This window comes from Eretmochelys imbricata, chromosome 24, assembly GCF_965152235.1.
Source record: "Eretmochelys imbricata isolate rEreImb1 chromosome 24, rEreImb1.hap1, whole genome shotgun sequence".
NCBI lineage: Eukaryota > Metazoa > Chordata > Testudines > Cheloniidae > Eretmochelys > Eretmochelys imbricata.
In genome coordinates, this window is record NC_135595.1 from 10,007,875 (window position 1) to 10,027,199 (window position 19,325).

The following is a 19,325-nucleotide window of genomic DNA, read 5'->3' on the forward strand; positions in this document are numbered from 1 at the left end:
CTGTTTGTTAAGCTAAATAGATGGAGCTCCTGGAGTCAATCACTGCAAGGCAGGTTTGCTAATTCTTAAATCATTCTCGGGATTGAATGGTCCTTAGAATATTAATAACCTAAAAAGCAAAAAATAACAGAACGAATAGGGACGCTGTCAAATTAAAGATGAAAAATTCCCCACCTCTTATAAATTATTGTTATTACCGTAGTGCATCTTCACGTAGTTTTCAACCTTTTTTTCATTTGTAGACCCCTAAAATATTTTGAATACTGGTGCAGAGCCCTTTGGAAATCTTAGACATAGTCTGCAGAGCCCCAGAAGTCTGTGGACCACAGGTTGAAAACCGCTCCCATAGTGCTCCGTAGCATCAGGCGCCGTACAAACCCCCGTTCCTTGTGCAAGGGGCAGAAAGAAATGTAAAGAATTTCTGAAGTCTAAAATATATTTCACCACTGACTCCTTCCTGCGAAATAGACAGATGCGTCAGTTTCACTTTCTGGTGTGATGCACTGGGGATCTCCAGAGCTGGCATCAGGAGTGGCTACAGCTTGAATGAAAGACCTAGGGCAGCCTATACGGGCTGGTAACAGACTCGCATCCTCAGGCATACAGCCAGGAAGGCTGGTAATACATGCTGGCCAGTGGGTTATGTGAGCACAGTGATACTCAGACCTCAGTGGTTCAGGAGCCAAATTAGTGATCAACATTACCCCAAAGAGCCAGGGGAGTGTGAATTCATGTTTCATTTACTATATATATATTATTCGCACAGAAAAATGACTGACCAAGTGTTCTCCAATTGGTAACTAACATAGTAAAAACATCCTGCTTGGGTAATAACTCAGACGGGTTAATAATTAAATCACCCCGTGTTTTAATATCAGGTGCTGCAAAGAGCTGCAGGAGCCACATGAGCAAGCCACTTGCTGCTCCTGAGTGTCAGTCTGAGTGTCACGGAGCTAGCACAGTGCCTCAGTGTCAGGGTTGCACACTCCACAGGGGGGTGAAATACAAATGAAAAACTGTTTTCAAATTGGAATTTAAACAAAAACGATAATAACCAAAAATTTAATTGAAATGTGGCTACTGATTTGGGGTTTTCTTACATCGTGTTTTGTACCAAACTCCTGCATTTTGGAGCCTAAATCGACCTGAGTTTTAAGATCTCCTCAGTCCAAAATATGCAACAATGTGAAAATTGCAAATAGATTTTATGGATAAACTGACAAGCTTCTCCCCCTGCCCGGGGCCAAGTTCAGGTTTCCGTTTCTCTTTGCAGCAGCTGATGCACTGGTGAGTAGAGCCCTGCAAATCTGCAGCTCTCCGCTTTATAGCTGTGGACCATGTTTGCACATCACGGATCAGATGCGGATACAAATTTTGTGTCCGTGCAGGGCTCGAGCTGTGAGCGTACTTGTGACATTGTAGAATCCGAGAACTGGAGGGCTGGAAGGGCGTCTCGTCCTTCGCCCTGTGCTGAGGCAAGATCGTGTAAACCCTGCCGATCCCTGACAAGGGTGTGTCCAACCTCTTCTTAAAAATCACCGGGCTGGGGATTCCACAGCCTCCCTGGGTCACCTGTTCCAGAGCTTAACTAGCCTTAGGGTTAGAAAGCTTTTTCTAATATCTAACCTAAACCTCCCTTGCTGCAGTTTAAGCCTATCCTCCTTCTCCTGAACTCAAGAGAACAATTGATCACCACCCTCTTTGCAACAAATGGTCTAGCACTAATTTCTGGCACCGTCCTGAGGCATCCTAATGCAGAACTGGGAGCCTCTTGGTGCAGTAAGTATTGTGAGAGCATCCGCTTCGACAGGGACTTGAGCTCAAGTTCGGACAGGGAAGCAGCTGTACATGTAGGGTGGCAGCTATAAAAGTAAGAAGCAGCAGCTCTCATCAGCTGTAAAGTGCCCTGCCCACGGGGTGCTCTCAGCCAGTGAGAATTGGTTCTGATGCTGGATTGCTCCCGCCTTGTGTTTCATTGGTTGCATGTGTTATTGTGCTGTATTTTGCAGGGGAATCGGATGGGTAATCAGGACTTTCCTGCTCCTGGCGTTGAATTAGACTTTTATCCCCAGCAGTTGTTGTGTTTTTAAGTTTCACCTGGACTTGTGGTTTTAAGTTTCACCTCGCGGTTAGGAGGAGGAACATCTGAGATTGTTAAGAACTAGAGGTCGCCCTGGATCTAGAACCCTAGACTTTGCGAAAGGCACTGGGACCATAGGGGAAGAGAAAAATTAGTGGGTGCTCTGCAGCCAAGTTTCCCTCACCCCCCACCCCACCTCCTCCTCCTCCCTTAGCGCGCCGCGTCCCCGCTCCTCCGCCTACCTCCCAGCGCTTCCCGCCCAGCCGCCACCAAACAGCTGTTTGGCAGTGTTAGCACGCTCCGGGAGGCGGGGGAGGAGTGGGAAAGTGGCACGCTCAGGGGAGGAGGAGAGGAAAAGGCAGGGCCACGGCGGGGATTTGGGGAAGGGGTTGGAATGTTGGCAGGGAGGGGGCAGAGTTGGGGCGGGGACCTTGGGGAAGGGGTTGGAATGGGGGCAGGAAAGAGGCGGGGCAGGGGCGGGGCCTCATGGAAGGGGTGGAGTGGGGGAGGGGGCAGAGGAGGGTCAAGCACCCACAGGAAACAGGGGAAGTTGACACCTATGACTGGGACCCAAACTTGGGTCCAGTTCAGGGTCAGATTGTCTTTATGTTGACATGCAGGCTGTGTTCTGCTCTGCTGTGGCAGTGTCTAAGGACCTCAAAAAGGGATCAGGGCCCTATAGTTCTAGGTGTTGTACATGCAAATCATGGAGCCAGCCCATGCCCTAGGGAGCTCATAGTCCAGCCCAAACAGTACACAACAGAATCAACAGCCACCCAGGCGCGGGTGGAAGGAGAGGCAAGTGACGTGCCCTCTGAAGCAGTTCGTTGCATCTCACTTCCCCATTCTGAGTCGAGGCAGGTCAGTGATGAGGCAGCCAGACTTCAGATCCACAGGGCGTATTTAGGGAACTTTCCCTTCCTCTACCCCATGTTGTTTCTGAATGTGCCTCTCTCCCGCTCTCCTCCTCTGCCACCGCTGCCCGAGTAGGTTAGGGGTTCACTTGGCCTTCCCCCTCCCCCTCCCCCTCCCCCCAAGCTTCCAGTCTCCACCGTGATGTTTGCCCAGCCCTGGCGAGTTTGCATTTCTCGGCAGCTCCTCCAAGGGCACGGCTGTGCAGAGTGGCAGGCTCGACCAGTGATTAACATGCCAGCCTGGGACTTCTGAGGCCAACATTCCTTTCCCTGGCCTGGGTGACTTTGTGCAAGTCACTTTGTGCCTCTCTTTGCAATGGAGGCAGTAGCCCTGTCCTACCTCGCTGCGGGGTTGTGAGCAGAGAAGAGTAAATGTGCCCAACCCCCCCTCACACGCATACTTTGGCAGGCATCGAAACAATCTGCAAATCGGGGTCACAGTCAGCAAAAAGTTTTGGTTGAATAAATGCAAATGAGTCAAACCGAACAATTTCATTTTGAAAGCTAGCTTTAGTTATTGAAAAAAAATTAAAAAAGGTGAAAGACACCCCAGAACAAAAATCAAACCAAGCCATTTCGGGTCAAACAAAGTGGTTCATTCGGCCCCCAAACTCCTTTGCTCGCTGCTGTTCTGTTTGGAGGAGAAAAACCCAAAGCATTTCAGGTTGGGTTGGAACGGGAATTTATTTCAGATTCAGCCCCCACCCTGACCAATCAATTATCCACTCGGCTCTAGTGGCGAGGATCAATTCCCTACAGATTGCGAGGGGCTTAGACCAGGGGTGCTGGAACAGGGGGGACCAGGGAGACATGGCCACCGCACTTTTTACCAGCCGTAAGGGAGAGTAACGGGGGAGGGGGCGGAGAGGAGTGAGCGGGGGGGCAGAGTCTTGGGGGGAAGAGGTGGCATGGGGCGGGGCCCCGGGGGGCACGGGGGCAGAGGCTTGAAGAGAAGGGGCGGCGTGGGGGCAGGGCCCAGGGGCGGTGGCTCCGCGTGGGGGGGGCAGGGCCACGGTTCGGGCGCCGGTGGCCTTCCCACATTCGGGCACTTCCATTGCTCCTGCCTCAGCTGCAGCGGTGCCGGGGGCCAGAGCAGTATCACAGCTAGCTACAGTGTCCTGGGGGGGGGGGGGGGGGGCAGCAGAGAGAGTTTGAGGCTTTATTTGGACCCAGAGACCGTCAAGCATAACAATGCTGTGTCTTTCTGCACCTCCCTGTGCCAGAGGGCTCCAAGCATTTCCCAGACACGCATGAGTGACGCCTGATAACAGCCCTCTGGGCTAAGGGGGTTGGTTTTGCTATCCCCATTTAGGGGCACAGAGGCATGACCTGCCCACCTGGACGCAGTGAGGGCATGGCTACTCTACAGAGCCTTGGCTGCTACGGGCGTGCCGGCAAAGCCCCCTAGATGGCAAAAAGAGTTCTTCACTCAGCCTCACCACCTCCAGAAGCACTCTTCTCTTGGTGTACGTGCGGCTACACCAGGAATTTTGTTGGCACCGCTACACCAGTTAGGGCGGGTGATTTTTTGTCAGGCTCCTAGCCAGCGTCGCCATGTCGGCAAAATGTGTGGTGCAGCTCAAGCCTCCCAGATTAAGGGGTCAGGGAAAGAGGGCTTCTGGGAACGTAGCTGGTGTCGTTAGTGGTGCTCGTTACGCCAGCAGAAAAAACCCCATCTGCCGGCCTGGGCGACGTCTGGGCTAGAGGGCTTTGCCGGATGGTCTCCGTAGTGCAGACAGAGCATTAATCTGTGGCCGAGGTGGAAAGAGAATCCAGGTCTTCTGAATCCCAGGCGGGTGTGGCAGGCCCCATTTCAGGACAGCACTCGAGCATATGCTTCGCTTTAAATGTGTGAGTAGGTCCGCTGGAGTCAAAACTCAAGCACGCATTGCAGTGCTTTGTTAATTTGAGCCTTAACCACTAGGCCAGCAGTTCCCAAACGGTGGTCCACAAACCACCTGTGTCCACAGAGCACTTAGTGTCAGGGCTGGGACATAGGCAGCTGGGCTTAATGATTAACATAGGGTGGGGGGCAGGGTCCCCACAGCAGCCAGGGCTCAGAATCAAGAGGCCCGGTCAGGAACGGAGAGTCAGGCCGCAGGAGGAAACCAAGAGCGGGTAACACTAGGTGAGCAATCCAAAGCGGGGCAGAGCCCACGTGTACAGGCAACTTCCTGTTTCGCCTTCTTGCTTAAGTAGGGGCAGTGAGCCAGTCAGAAGCTCTGGTGTTCCACCAATTGGGGCCCAGGAGTAGAGCCTTCTAGCTGAGCTGGGCTTCAGGGATTCCCAGTTCTAGGTGAGGCCTCTAACTGGTTGGGTGAAGGCTTGGAGCCTGATGACCCTCCCAGGACTCCTACAGACCTGGGTTTGCGACCTGTGGGTCATGACACGTCGGGGCTGGTGATGGGGTGCTTAGCTGCCTCCTTGTTCCCACCTGCTCAATTGCATTCAAATAACAAAAAGAAAAGAGTACTTGTGGCACCTTAGAGACTAACCAATTTATTTGAGCATAAGCTTTCGTGAGCTACAGCTCACTTCATCGGATGCAAGTGAGCTGTAGCTCATGAAAGCTTATGCTCAAATAAATTGGTTAGTCTCTAAGGTGCCACAAGTACTCTTTTCTTTTTGCGAATACAGACTAACACGGCTGTTACTCTGAAACCATTCAAATAACAATGGCCAGACTGGGTCAGACCACTGGTCCAGCTAGCCCAGTATCATATCTCTGAGAGTGGCCCATGCCAGATGCTAGAAGGAATGAACAGAACAGGGCAATTATCGAGTGATCCATCCCTGGTATCCAATCCTAGCTTTTGGAGGTTTAGGGACACCCAGAGCATTGAGCAGATGATGTTTTCAGGGAACTATCCACAATGACTCCAAGATCTTTCTTGAGTGGTGACAGCTAATTTAGATCCCATCATTTCGTATGTGTAGTTGAGATGATTTTTTTCCAGTGTGCATTATTTTGCATTTATTGACATTGAATTTCATCTGTCATTTTGTTGCCTAGTCACCCAGTTTTATGCAATCCCTTTGTAACTCTTCAGGCAGCTTTGGACTTAACTATCTTGAGTAATTTTGTATCATATGAAAACTTTGCCATCTCTCTGTTCACCCCTTTTTCCAGATCATTTATGAATATGTTGAAAGTACTGGTCTCAGTACAGACTCCTGGGGGACACCACTATTCACCTCTCTCCACTGTGAAAACTGACCATTTCCTACCCTATCTTTCCTATCTTTTAACCAGTTACTGATCCATCAGAGGATCTTCCCTCTTATCCCATGGCTGCTTACTTTGCTTATGAGCCTTTGGTGATGGACATTGGCATAGGCGTTCTGAAAGTCCAAGTACACTATATCCACTGGATCACCCTTGTCCACATGCTTGTTGATATCCTCAGAGAATTCTGATAGATTGAGGCACAATTTCCCTTTACTAAAGCCATGTTGATTCTTCCCCAGTGTATTGTGTTCATCTGTATGTCTGATAATTCTGTTCTTTACTCTAGTGTCAAATAATTTGCCAGGTACTGACGTTAGGTTTACTGGACCGGAATGGCCGGGATAGCCTCTGGAGACTTTTTTAAAAATAGATGTTGCATTAGCTACCCTCCATCATCTGGTACAGAGGATGATTTAAGTGATAGGTTACAATGTGCAGCAGCCGTCAAAAACACTAACAAAACGTTAGGAACTATTAGGGAAGGGATAGATAATATCGTATCTATCCCTCCCTTTGGGGGGAGGGATAGCTCAGTGGTTTGAGCATTGGCCTGCTAAACCCAGGGTTATGAGTTCAATCCTTGAGGGGGCCATTTAGGGATCTGGGACAAAAATGGGAGATTGGTCCTGCTTTGAGCAGGATGACCTCCTGAGGTCCCTTCCAACCTTGATATTCTATGATAACACCATTATATAAATCCATGGTATGCCCCAACCTTGAATACTGCGTGCAGTTCTGGTTGCCCCGTCTCAATAAAAGATATTTTGAATTGGAAAAAGTACAGAGAAGAGCAACAAAAATGATTGGGGTCTGGAGCAGCTTCTGCATGAGGAGAGATTAAGAAGACTGGGACTGTTCAGTCTGGGAAAGAGACGACTAAGGGGGATATGATAGAGGTCAATATAATCATGACTGGTGCAGAGAACGTGAATAAGGATTTACCACTTCACATAACACAAGACCCGGGGGTCAGCCAATGAAATTAATAGGCAGTAGGTTTAAAACAAAAAAGGAAGTATTTCTTCACACACTGCAATCAATTTGTGGAAATTGTTGCCAGGGGACGTAGTGAAGGCCAAAAATATAACTGGGTGCCAAAAATAATTAGGTAAGTTCCTGGAGGATAGGACCATCAATGGCTGTTAGCCAAGACGGTCAGGGAAGCAACCCACGTTCTGGGTGTCCCTAAACCTCCAACTGCCAGAAGCTGGGATTGGTCGACAGGGGATGGATCACTCAATAGTTGCCTGTTCTGTTCATTCCCGGTGAAGCATCTGGCATCAGCCTCTGTCGGAAGACAGGATATTGGGCTCAACGGACCATTGGTCTGACCCAGTCTGGCCATTCTTACATTCACCAAGGGGGAGGACAAGAATGAATGGTCTTAGATTGCAGCAAGGGAGATTTCAGTTGGATTCATAGGAACAATTTTCTAACTGTGCAGATCCAGAATCAGGCATAGGAGAAGCTGAGCAGAACTTCAGGGCAATTGATCTGGACCTAGTCACTTCTCCTGGGTGTCTCCTTCCTTCCTTCCCTCCCTCCCTTGGTCAGCTTCCTTCCAGCACAGAACTCCTGATGCCCTGGGCCCACATTGAACTGGATTTCTCTGGCCAAGGGTGTGCCCTCCAAGAGCCAAGGCTCCCGGTTCTGTTGAAGGTCCCAGTGGTCTCCTGCCCCCCATCCCCAACCAAAGGCAGAACAAGACCCAGTGGCTGGAAGTTAAAACCACGCATGTTCCAGTTAGAAATAAGGCAAATTTCTAACAGTGAGGGTGGGTAACCACTGGAACAAGCACCCAAGGGAAGTGATGGATTCTCCAGCTCGAGATGTCTTCGGATCCAGAGCGGGTGCCTTCTGGGAGACATCCTTTAGCCAAACACAAGTTACTGGGCTCAATACAGGAGGAAGGAGATGAAACTCTACAGATCAGACTTGATGATCTAATGGTCCATTCTGGCCTCAACATCTACAAACTTCCCTTCCCCCTTTGTGTCTCACACGCCTTCCCTTTTCTTCCCTTCCTGCCAGCCCAGTTGCTCAAACCCCCAGCTTCCTCCCGGCAGCTGCAACAAAGCATTTAGGCACTGTGGGTACCAAAATCTGCATTGCGTCCAATGGGTCGGGAACGGCGTAAAATAAATCCCGCTGCATTTCACAATACGTAACCCAGGAGTGGGCGTGAGTTGCTGCACCATTGGTCGATTTGTCATTTACATATTTCATTAAAAAACCCTCAGATTTTGGATATTTAAATGAAGCTGCTACAGGTGCCAGAGCCAGCTGCACAGGAGCACCTCCCCAAATCCAGGGACCTTGTCGCTGAATTTCGGGCTAGCTTGTTCTCGAGCACGCAGAGACCTGGAGATAACGCAACACTCCCCAAGTGTCCGGAGGGTGCGGCGGAGACAGAGACGAATTATTCTGGGCTGGCCTGTGAACCTGACGAAGTTAAAAAAGGGGGAATTTAGGTTAAATCTGCAGCTGGGCCAAGTTATCTGCTGGTGTAAAGGGGTGCAGCTCCATGGACTGCAGTAGCATTTCTTCACCTAGTTACACAAAGAAAGAATTCCCCCTCCCCCCCGGCCCTGGTCACTCCCAACTGAGGGTCTATTGGCCGGTGGAACAGTCTCCGAGGGGAAGTGGTGGGAGCCCCATCCCTCTGGGGCTACGCCTGGACTGGACAAAGCCCTAGAGAACATGCTGGGGTGATTCTCTGCCTTCATCTGCACCCAGTGAGCTGCTTAGGCAATGGAAAGGGAGTGGAGACCTCCCATGACTCTCCTGCTCTGGCCGAGTCGCCGGCAGGTACAAACAGCCACAGCTGGCTCCTACACCTCCCACCCCAGAGCCATGGGCATAGAGGGGGCATATTGAGGTGAGAGGAAGCGTGTTGCTGGGGGAAGAGCACCAGCAATCCCCACCTGGTGTATCATCTCCTGGGCACTAAACCATACCCAGCTAGCACGGGTTAAAGCAGATTCCAAGCTGCTCTGGCTTGTATCACGGGCGAGAATCAGGGAGCCGGGACTGTTTCTCTGATGCCGCCCCAAGTCTGCTGTGTTGTGCAGAAGCTAGGCCCAGCTGAGAGCCGGTCAACAATCCTACTGCAGCCCTTTTGGGGGCGGGGGAGCAGGATTGGACCTGAGAGGGCTTTCCCATCTCTGTCTGTGGTTCCTAGTATCAGGTTTTGGTTTGGAAAGGAAACGCTAGGTAACGTAACTTTGATGTGCCTGCACAGGTTGGTCAGCGTGGGGATTGAATCTGGGACCTCCAAGCTCATCATGAACTAAGACTTAGCCAAGCCTGCAGCAGGCTCCTCAATCTTAAACTGGCCTAGTCCCTGCTAGAGGGGGACAGAAAGCCACACCGCATAGGCATAGTGCACAGTAACTTCGGTACCACTCCTGCCATGGTAACTGGCTGTGATGGCTGATTCCCTGGCTGCTGTAGAACAATCTTGGGGCAGGGAGGCCTAGTCTTCTTCTGGGCCTAGGGCTGGAGTCCAGCCCTGTGAGGAACATCCGTCCCGTGTCACCCCCTTCAGCTAGAAGGGCTGCGGGGACTCCTCACTGAATCCATCTTCTGTGTTTAATTGTTGAAGCAGATACAAAGCCGGCGAGTGCTCTGGACTCAGAGGAGAACAGGCTGTCCATGGAGGTGCAGGACTCTTTCTCATTTCTCGACAACCAGGACACCTGGCAGGACTGTAGCACAGAAGGCGACCAGCCAGAGAAGAGCTTGCTGGAAGAGACCACCTCCGATTTTGCTGGGGACATGCTGGATGGCTTCCAAGGAATGGATGACTTCATGGAGAGCAGGTTCATGAACGTAAGTTCCTGGTCGTGCTGAAATCTAGATCCTGGCTTTAGCACCAGCCGTGTATTAGAAACTGCAGCAGTGAGCTAGGATTTGTAGGAAGAGGGGAAGGGATGGCTAGACAGACAGCTAGAAGGGTGTGCAAGGGGGTGGACAGACAGAAAGCTAGAGGGGTGTGTATGAGGATAGACAGACAGAGAGGGGTGGGTGTGAGGATGGGCAGACAGGCAGATGTATGGGGAGGAAGGGAGGAGAGAGGCATGGCTGGATGGATAGCTAGAGGGATGAGGCTGGGGATGGATAAATAGAGGAATGTGTTGGAGAAGAAGGAAGACATGGCTGGATGGACAGCTAAAGGACTGTGTGGGGATGGACAGACAGACAGAGGGGTGAGTAGGAGGATGGATAGATTAGATAGATGGACAGACAGACACTCCGGATGAAGGGGATAGATTGTATTATGCAGCTACTGCTTCCTGTAGGCCCGTTAATTACAGGTTACATACCTGGTACAAATTGGCCCATTGTCTCAGCCGCCCCATAGGAACGCTGTCCCCTCATTACTACATGCCATCTCTGTAGCACCCAAAGGGTGCTACAGAAGGAGGCAAGACCCCTGCCCTGAAGACCCCCAGCTGCCCCTTCCCACTCTCAGGAAAGCCTGGGAAACCAGAAAGGCAAATTCTGGCTGCGACAGGCCCAGTGGGGAAGTGAATGCAGAGTGGAGGGGCCCCGGCTGAGAACACCGTGCCAGCCGTGCCCACCCAGGGAAACAGGAGGCTGTTAAAACCTCCATCTGCCAAATCAAGGCCACGCTCATGCCAGTGACAGCGCCTGCAGTCATGGTGTGACCAGCCTTCTGCGTGCTTTCAATCCCTAGCTGGAGTTCTCAGTGGAGCCACCCCTGGAGTACCTCTCCATCGAGGAGTGCATGAACGAGGAGCAGTACTACATGGCCACCAGCTGCTCCGACACCGAGGAGCTCTCCAAGGAGACGGACTCTGAGGACGCGTTCCTGAGCGCCTATGATGACCTGAGCCCCTTAGCTGCCGACCTAGAGAAGCTGCAGCAGCTCGGGGCGCAGCATGGGTGGGACGTGCCTGTCCCAGAGAGTGCGCTGGGTGGCGAAATGGCTCAAGAGATGCTGAGCAGCCAGACCCCAAAACCTGCTGAGGGGCCATTACCTAGCAACACCAACGGCTCCTCTTCGTCCAAAGAAGGCAGCAGCACCAAGGTGCCTCTGCCAGATGGCCCTCATGCTTCAGAACTAGCCAGGCCACGTTGGAGCAAGGAGGTCGCCGAAGATCCCCATGGTGCCCTTCGCCAGCCAGAGGGGCTCGAAGGGGAGGGGGCTGAGGAGGCCACGGAGCCCAGCCCAGCCAGCCAGCGAGAAGAAGACAAAAAGGTGACAGGGGGCGATGGTCTGGAAGCAGGCCCTGGCCCACCCAGAACTGAGCCCACCACTGATGTAGCGCCAGTTGGGGAGGACCAGGGCACATGGGCTCTGGAGAGCGAAGGCCACGCCGCCCAAGCCAGCCATGCCGGAGATGAGCAGGTGCAGGCCCCGAGGCAACGGGAGGCAGAGCTGGCTCCATGTGCTCAGGGCCAGGAGGCCAATGGACGTGCCCCAGAGGAAGTGAGAGTGCAGGAGGGCCAAGGGGGCTCTGCTCCTCCCATGCCAGAGACCAAACAGCCGGAGAATGGAAAGGCCCCACCTCAGCCTCTTGCAATGAAGATCACCCCTGCCCTCTCACCAGGATCAGGGCCCGAGCCCCCTGCTGTCCCCATATGTGAGAGTGGCCCCATGTCCACTGCCCCCTTTCTAGAGACAGGCCTTGAGACCACTACTGCCCCCCTGGATCAGAATGGTCCCCAGGCCTCCATCTCCTTGCTAGGGACAGGCCATGAAGCCTCCACCACCCCTGGGTATGAGAGTGGCCCTGAGGCTGCTCCCTTGCTTGAGACTAGCTCGGATCTTGCGTCCAGGTCTGACGCTTCCCCATCGCTGGGGAGTGGCCCCACAAGCCTTCCCCTGGAATCTGGGCCCCTGAACCCCACAGACCTTCCCGCTCTCCCCGAGCCTGACGTGCCAGCCGGGGTGCGCCCTGACGGGAGCGCCCCCATGAGAGTCACTTCCAGCACCGTCCGAGTCCAGCAGGTGAAGTCCGTCCCCATAGTGCCCCCCAAGCCCCAGTTTGCCAGGATGCCTCCTACCGTGAATATGCACCTAGGTGAAGCGTCCACGTGGCCCAAGCTCTCTGCTTCGGAGAAGAGCTCCAGTGGTGGGGAGACTGGCCTGGGCAAAGGGGGCTCTTTCCAGAGGCAGTCGCACCCTGTCAGCCTGGGTGGGTGCTGCCGAGTCGCAGAGGGCATGGAGTCGAACGAGGAATCTCCCCTGCCCGGCGCCCTGGAGAAGTGCCCCAGCAGCACAGAGAGGCGTGAGCCTGCCGAGACCTCCCTCCAGAAGCAGAGGCGAACCAGCTGGCGTAACGGTGGCAGCATGTCTTTCGACACGGCGGTGGCCCTGGCGAAGGAGAGGCACTTGGCCCAAGCCCCAGTTCGGAGGATGCAGACCTATTGCGTGGGGGATGGGCGGGAGATGCACGGCGCTCCCAAGGTGGAGAAGCCCCCGCCGTTCCCCAGGCCTGCCCTAAAGCCTGTGGGCCAGCGCTCCTTGAGGCCGCTGAGCTGCACCAGCGTGCTACTGTCGCCAGATGCCCTGGCTCTGGGCAAGCACCCGCCATTGCCTGACACGGCCTGCGAACCGTGCCTGGCGCCTGGCCAGGAGCCACTGTCCTTCGCCCAGGAGCCCGCAGCAAGGAGCAGGCTGAGCATGCCCAGGCTCGGCCAGCGACCGTCGGACACGGAAGAGGCAGCAGGGCCTCTCCCCCAGCAGCGGCGGTCGCTGGCTTTTGAAATCAGGGACTGCGGGGGGTCGGAGGAGTTGTGAGGGAGCGGCGGGGACGGTTCCATGCTCATTGACTGGTGGGTTACTGCCTTAACGCACCGTCCTGCACCCGCTGCTCCGAGTCCAGCCCTGCTCCGGGTGGCTGGCACCGGACGACCGGGGCTGGGAGGGTTGGGTTGTGCAGCAGGAAGAAACATCGTGTGGTTCAGGGGAAAGGATCTGCTTTCCGAGACAGCCCCTCCAAACTGCGATGGGGCCTCAGCCAGAGCTAACGCTGTTCAGACACAATCACTGAGCCAGCCATTCCCTCTGCGTCTCCTCCAGAATAGTGATGTTCATCTTCAGCGCAGAAGAGAACAATGTCTGCTCCAGTCAGCTAGATCCTCTTCCACCAGGGCTGAACCTGGCCCAGCTTGGCATTGGGTGGGTGGGGAAAGCCACAAGGCTGGTGCTCCTGTGAATAATTGGAGGCTCGATTCTCCAAGGTGCTGAGAACTCACAAAACCCACTGGTCACTGGGAGCTACAGAGGGCCAGCACCTTTGAGCAAGGTCACCAGCTCTTATCTCCATCCCCGGGGCAGGGAACACCAGCCCTGGAGACATGGGGGTCATGACTTTTAAAACAAGAGCAGCAGAGGGTCTCTCCAGAGACGGCACTGGGCTGAAACCACAGCAATCTTGCTCCTAGCTCACCCACCCCTTTGCAGACATCTCCTCTTTTGCTTTTAGGAAATAAACAGGTCAAGAAGGTTTCCTCTCTCCTGTTAGTCTGCAACCCTTAGCTGCAGGGACCAGCCTGGTAGGTCACAGAACCTTTCATTGCTAAACTTGCAGCCCGCCCAAGCGGGTTGTAACGTAAGGGCAACAGCTGCTGGTTGTTCCTGAAACAATGTAGGACAATCAGCTGTTTATAGCCAGCTCCTTGTAATTTCAGAGAAACCACTGGCCCTGCTCAGCCTTCTTATTTGTGGTCGCCAGGCTCAACAGAGAGGCCAAATGAACCAGCAGTCGGTGGCTGGACTCCTCTCTGATGCTCCCTCCAGGGCACGGTCAGCACATATGTAGGGGATTTGCACCTCTGCAGCCCAGCCTGTCCCCCTTCTCTGGGCACATGACAGGTTTCTGTGCAAGGACACTGCCTAAAGCCCTAGAAAATCTACAGTAGGAAATGAGCCTGAATTAGCTGGTTGATGGGCTAGGTGGGACGTACAGTCCATGTCCACCTCTAACGTCCATCCTCCTGCTGGCTGTCATCTATGAAAGGGGCAGCCGAGTCCTTGGGTTTCCACTCACTTTTCTCCCTGCGTTGCTCCATTAGTAATCTTATTTCATTGGTCTCTTTGGGTTCTCCAGACTCTTGTTAATCTGAGACGGCAGCTGGTTTGGGTTTGACAATGATTCGTAGCTCCTGTACCCTCATGGGATAATAAAGATAGTTTGGAAGAAATCCGCACAGTTGTGGTGGTGGCTTTTAAAACGAGATCATCTGGCCCTGTGCTGCTGAGTCCTCCTGAATGGGCAATCCAGAGACCGCAGGTCTTGGGTTGAACGGTGCCATGTCGTGCCTTGGAGATACAATGAACAAAGGGCTCATTTCCCTTTAAAGCATCTGCAAACGACATGAGTTCAAAAAGCGAGGCCAGTGGCACTGCCAGCTGGGCCTTCTGCAGGCGAAGAGCTGGGTTCAAATCCTGTCTGATTTGAAAATGTGTGCACGTTGGGGGGGGGGGGGGGTTGGACTCCCCATGCCCAACCCAGTAAGGGCTGGGGCCTTCATCCCCATTGGGTCGCCTCACCAAAACCACTCAGGGCCTGATCCTGCAAGGAGCTCCACATGCCCAGCTCCCTGTGCTGAGCCCTGTTTGACTTAATGGAGCTCTGCACGGGCACAGGGGCCTCCCCACCTGGATCCATTGCAGGATCAGAGCCAATGCTGGTCTCATTGGGCCAAAGTGCTCATGGGATAGCCAGACTGGAGTAGCAAGGAGTGACGCAGGCCGTGCATTAGGTGTTTCCCCTGAGCTGGTTGGACAAGAGCTAGGCTCACCAAAGGTTCAGCAGCAGCAGAATTACGTGAAGCCCGGCACGGGAATAGGTGAGGACTGTGGGGCAGGAGTGAGGTATTAAAAACGATGGGCCTGATTCTCATTTCCTTCCACCCAGGCCTGTTCCCCCTTCCTCTGGCAGTGCGCAGGAGTCTTAAGGCGAAGGGAAAAGATTATTAGGTTTAGACAAAAAAAATTCAAAGCAGCCCTGTCCTAGGCTCTAGTCACCCCTGCTATAATTGAGAAAAACAAAAGGAGATTGTCCGCCAAGCACCCTGCCGCCCTCGCCTGATGCCTCTCCCACCCACCTCTGCAGCAGCTGGTATAAACAGATGTGTCCTGCAGCAGGCCCTGAAGGTCAATAGACCTGGGCTATTTCAGGCCGGTGGGGAAGGATGGTCTCTCTGGCAGCAAAGTCCCAGCCCCACTGAGGCCTTATCGACCAAACTCAGCAGCTCAGATTCAGTCTGGACACCAATCAGTGCAGATCACGTCGCACCAGTGACTTGCTGCCCCCAAACGGCACTGCTTAGGGGGCTAGCTGCTGCATTCTACACCTGCTTGACTCTCCAGATTGGCCCCAGGCGTGGCCCCGTGGAGAGCACACTGCATCAACGCAGGCTCGAGCTGGCCAAAATGTGGATTACGCTGCGTGGCCCCCGCACCTGGAAGAAACGGCTGCAATCTCCTGGTCAGGTGCAGAGGGGAAAAACCATTCCTGGGCCTCGCTGCTATCAGCTGGAGATCCACTATGACCCCCAAGATTGTGAACCCTGGGTCCCAGGTGGTGGGCACAGGCCCCTGGTCAGAGCGGGAGATATTAGACTCACCTTCCCATCTAGTTGCTTTCACCATCCTACCTGCATCACCTCAGTCTGATCCAGATTGAGCTTCAGCCAGCTTGCTCTCATCTCCCTGAAACCCTGGGCTAGACAGCTAATAGCACTGGCTAGATCAGATACTGAGCATCATGAGCATCCTGAAGGCACTGCAGCCCATCCCTCCTTCCTAGCCCTCCCCATGGCCCCACATTCCTACCGAACAGGAGGGGAGACACAATGCACCCCTGCAGAACCTCCCCTGAGGACACCCGAAGGGAAGAGCATTCAGCCCAGAAACAGAAACAGAGCTACCAACGAGCAGCTTGTCTACCCCTGCTCCAGTGTAACATACACCCACTTTAAGGCCCTGCCACAGTGGAGTAAAAGGACATTAGTATAAATGAGAATCAGACCCTACCTCGGTACTCGGGTCTGGATTTTAGGATGGGGTCCTTATTAGAGCAGGATGGATATGGGGAGGGGGGGAGGCAATAGTAAATTTGCTGAAAAATGCATTTTTCAGGGCACCAAACCTATGAATGAATTCAGGTGAACTGGGCAAAGAGGTTTGGCAAAAGGTGGGAGGGGTCAAAAAAGTGGAAACCGTTCATTTGGAAAGGCACCGTTTCAACTTTTTGTTTCGAGGCAGGGTTTCATTTAGCTGATCTAGTTCCTAAAACGAAAACAACAAAAGGGGTGAAAACAACCTGAAATGACCTGAAACACCAAATACCGACAACAATTATTTCGGGTCGAACCAACCAAACCAACAATTTGTTTTGCTTTGGTGAGGAAAAAATAAAAATATTCAATTTTGGTTCAAGCCAAGCAGTTCTTTGGTTTTGTTTTATTTTTTGGTCCGGGGCCAAACCAAACCAGGTCTATTATGGGGCTAGAGGGGAGAAACATAAGACTGATTGCCCCAGGGCGGTGGGGGTGGTCCCCCGGCACACCCCCTGTGGTCAGGCACAATGTTACAAGTGAGCTCCTGCCTCAATTTCCCTTCACCTGGTGCATAAACAAGTCCACGCAGGGTTTCCACTATTAAAGAGTGTCCTCTTCAGAGGGACTCACTTATTTAATGAAAAAGCACAACACAAAGGCATAACTGAACGCTTCATGCAACTACTCCACCGGACCCTCACCGCCCTGGGACAATCAGTCTTATGTTTCACCCCTCTAGCCCCAGAGCACGCTCAGGCTGGATTCCCTGCCTTGAGCTTGGGCCTTTGCTGGGTGTTCAGCCAGATTCCAGCCTCTTCTTGCTGAGCCAGACCCCGGTAGCTCCCCCAGGAGGTCCCATGTCCAGTTGGTTCTCCTGGGCTGCTCTGGTCCCTTGCCTGGAAACCCATTCTTCTCTCCCTAAACTTCTATTCTCCAGTGAGGTGAGACGCCACTGGGAGTCACTTCCGAACCCGCTCCCCTGAATAGTCTCTGTCCTCCAGACCTTTCTCTGCTCTGGGGCTAAATTCCTCCTGGAGTCCTCATAAGCCCAACAGCTTCTTATCTAATTAACTGCCTGCCCAGCTAGTGAGCTATTAACTCTCCACAGGTAGATCTGGGTTGGCTCATTCCCCTTAGTGGAATCTGTCACAGACAGGCTGGGTGCCTCACCCACTCAGGGGCCAGCTCCTATGCCAAGGTCAGTAACATTATCCCCATTTTACAGATGGGGGAACTGAGGTACAGGAAGGCATGGTCACCTGCCCATGGTCACCCAGCACATCAAAGGCAGAACTGAACCCAGATCTCCTGAGTCCCAGTCCAATGCTCTAGCACTAGGCAACACTGCCTATATAAAGGGGAAGTAAGCAAATCCTTTTAGTAAAGGATATAAAAAAAATACCAACACTTTACAGGCTGGGGGTAAAACCCTCCAAGGAGTAAATAAAACCCCATATATAAAGGGAGTGAAAAATGCTCTACATCCACAGAGAAATAAACAATTACCCCTGTCAGGGATTCGTAACCCCCCTCCCCTATATGTTATGGGGAGTAAAAAACAAACTTTTACTATGGGCAAGGAGTGTTAAAACTATCAGGCTCCAGCTGGAGGTGTGGGCTCTGGTGTGGGACTGGGGATGAGGGATTTGGGGTGCAGGAAGGGGCTCCAGGCTGGGGCTGAGGGGTTCGGACTGTGGTAGGGGGCTCCAGACTGGGGCAGGGGGTTGAGGCACAGGGAGGCTCTGGTTGGGAGTGCGGGCTCCGGGGGGCACTGGGGATGAGGGTTTGGGGTGCAGGAGGATGCTCAAGGCTGGGACCGAGGGGTTTGGAGGGCAGGAGAGGGATCAGGACTCAGGCAAGGGCTCCGGGCGGCGCTTATCTCAGGCAGCTCCTGGAAGCATGATCTCCGCTCTGGCTCCTACTTGGAGGCGTGGCCAGGCAGCTCTGGGCGCTGCTGTCCCATCCGCAGGTGCTGCCCCCACAGCCTCCGTTGGCTGCGGTTCCCAGCCAATGGGAGCTGTGGAGCTGGCATTTGGAGTGGGGGCAGCGCACGGAGCCCCCTGGCTGCCCCTACGCCTAGGAGCTGGAGGAGGGACACGCTGCTGCTTCCGGGAGCTGCGCAGAGCCACGACAGGCAGGGAGCCTGCTTTAGCCCCGCTGCGCCACCGACCGGACTTTTAACAGCCCGGTCAGCACTGGTGACGAGAGCCGCCAGGGTCCCTTTTCGACCGGGTGTTCCGGTTGGAAACCGGGCACCCGGCAACCCTATTAAGAGGCTGGGTGGGCGCCGCCTGCCTACGGGCACGGGAAGGGAAAGCTGATGGCAGGAGGACACGAGGCAGAAAACGACCATGGGTGCATGATGTAGTACCCGGGGGGGTCCCTCCCAAAGGGATTGGCAGAGGAGCACAGAACGGGCTGCCGGGGGGCAAAACTCCAGATATGGAGAAGCCACGTCAAATGGGGGAGGAGGGTTAAAAACCCCCTAGGGGGTAAAATCCCTAATACGGGGGAGAAGGTTTAAAAAAACTCACTCGCGGGTGCAGGGGGAACCCTAATAGGGGGGTGAAGGGTGAAAGCCCCCAAATCTAAAGAGGAGTAAAACCCTAATGGGGGGAGGGTTAAACCCTCCCAACTCTATATAAGAGGGGAGTAAAACACCCCCAAGTCCCCACCGATCTATGGCATTTATATGGGGGCAGTAACCGAACCCCACTCCCAGGAACCCGCTACAGCCAAGGGGCAGCCTGGGAGCCGGAATGCCCTTTGCCCCTAGCAAAGATGACCGGAACTGTGTTCTGCCCTCAACCAAAATGGCGCCTGCCAGACACCTCTTGGCCCAAGGCATTCCCCGCCACCGGAAGTCGGGGGGCATTAAGCCAGCCCCCGCCGGAAGTTGGCTTGGAGAGCGCACTGAACTAAGATGGCGCCCGCCGGAAGCAACGGAACACAACGGCACGTACTAAGATGGCGTCCGCTCGGGAGCCCTGACGCAAGGTGCCCGGCACTAAGATGGCGGCGGGGAGGAGGATGGGGGAAATGAGCTGGGCAGAGCGCCCCTTAC

General features: G+C 53.7%; 1 protein-coding gene across 3 annotated transcripts in view; it reads left to right on the forward strand.

The window, feature by feature from the left end:
* ARHGAP30 (Rho GTPase activating protein 30) overlaps nucleotides 1-14,377 on the forward strand; it is a 48,324-nt gene extending 33,947 nt beyond the window's left edge. For 2 of the 3 annotated variants that reach the window (XM_077841351.1, XM_077841352.1), the window contains exons 11-12: nucleotides 9,828-10,054; nucleotides 10,923-14,377. In XM_077841351.1, coding sequence (XP_077697477.1) covers nucleotides 9,828-10,054; nucleotides 10,923-12,992 — 2,297 coding nt within the window. In that variant the 3' untranslated portion in view covers nucleotides 12,993-14,377. The remainder of the gene's footprint in view (nucleotides 1-9,827; nucleotides 10,055-10,922) is intronic. The other variant, XM_077841353.1, reaches the window with a different exon arrangement.
* Nucleotides 14,378-19,325: the final 4,948 nt, after the last annotated feature.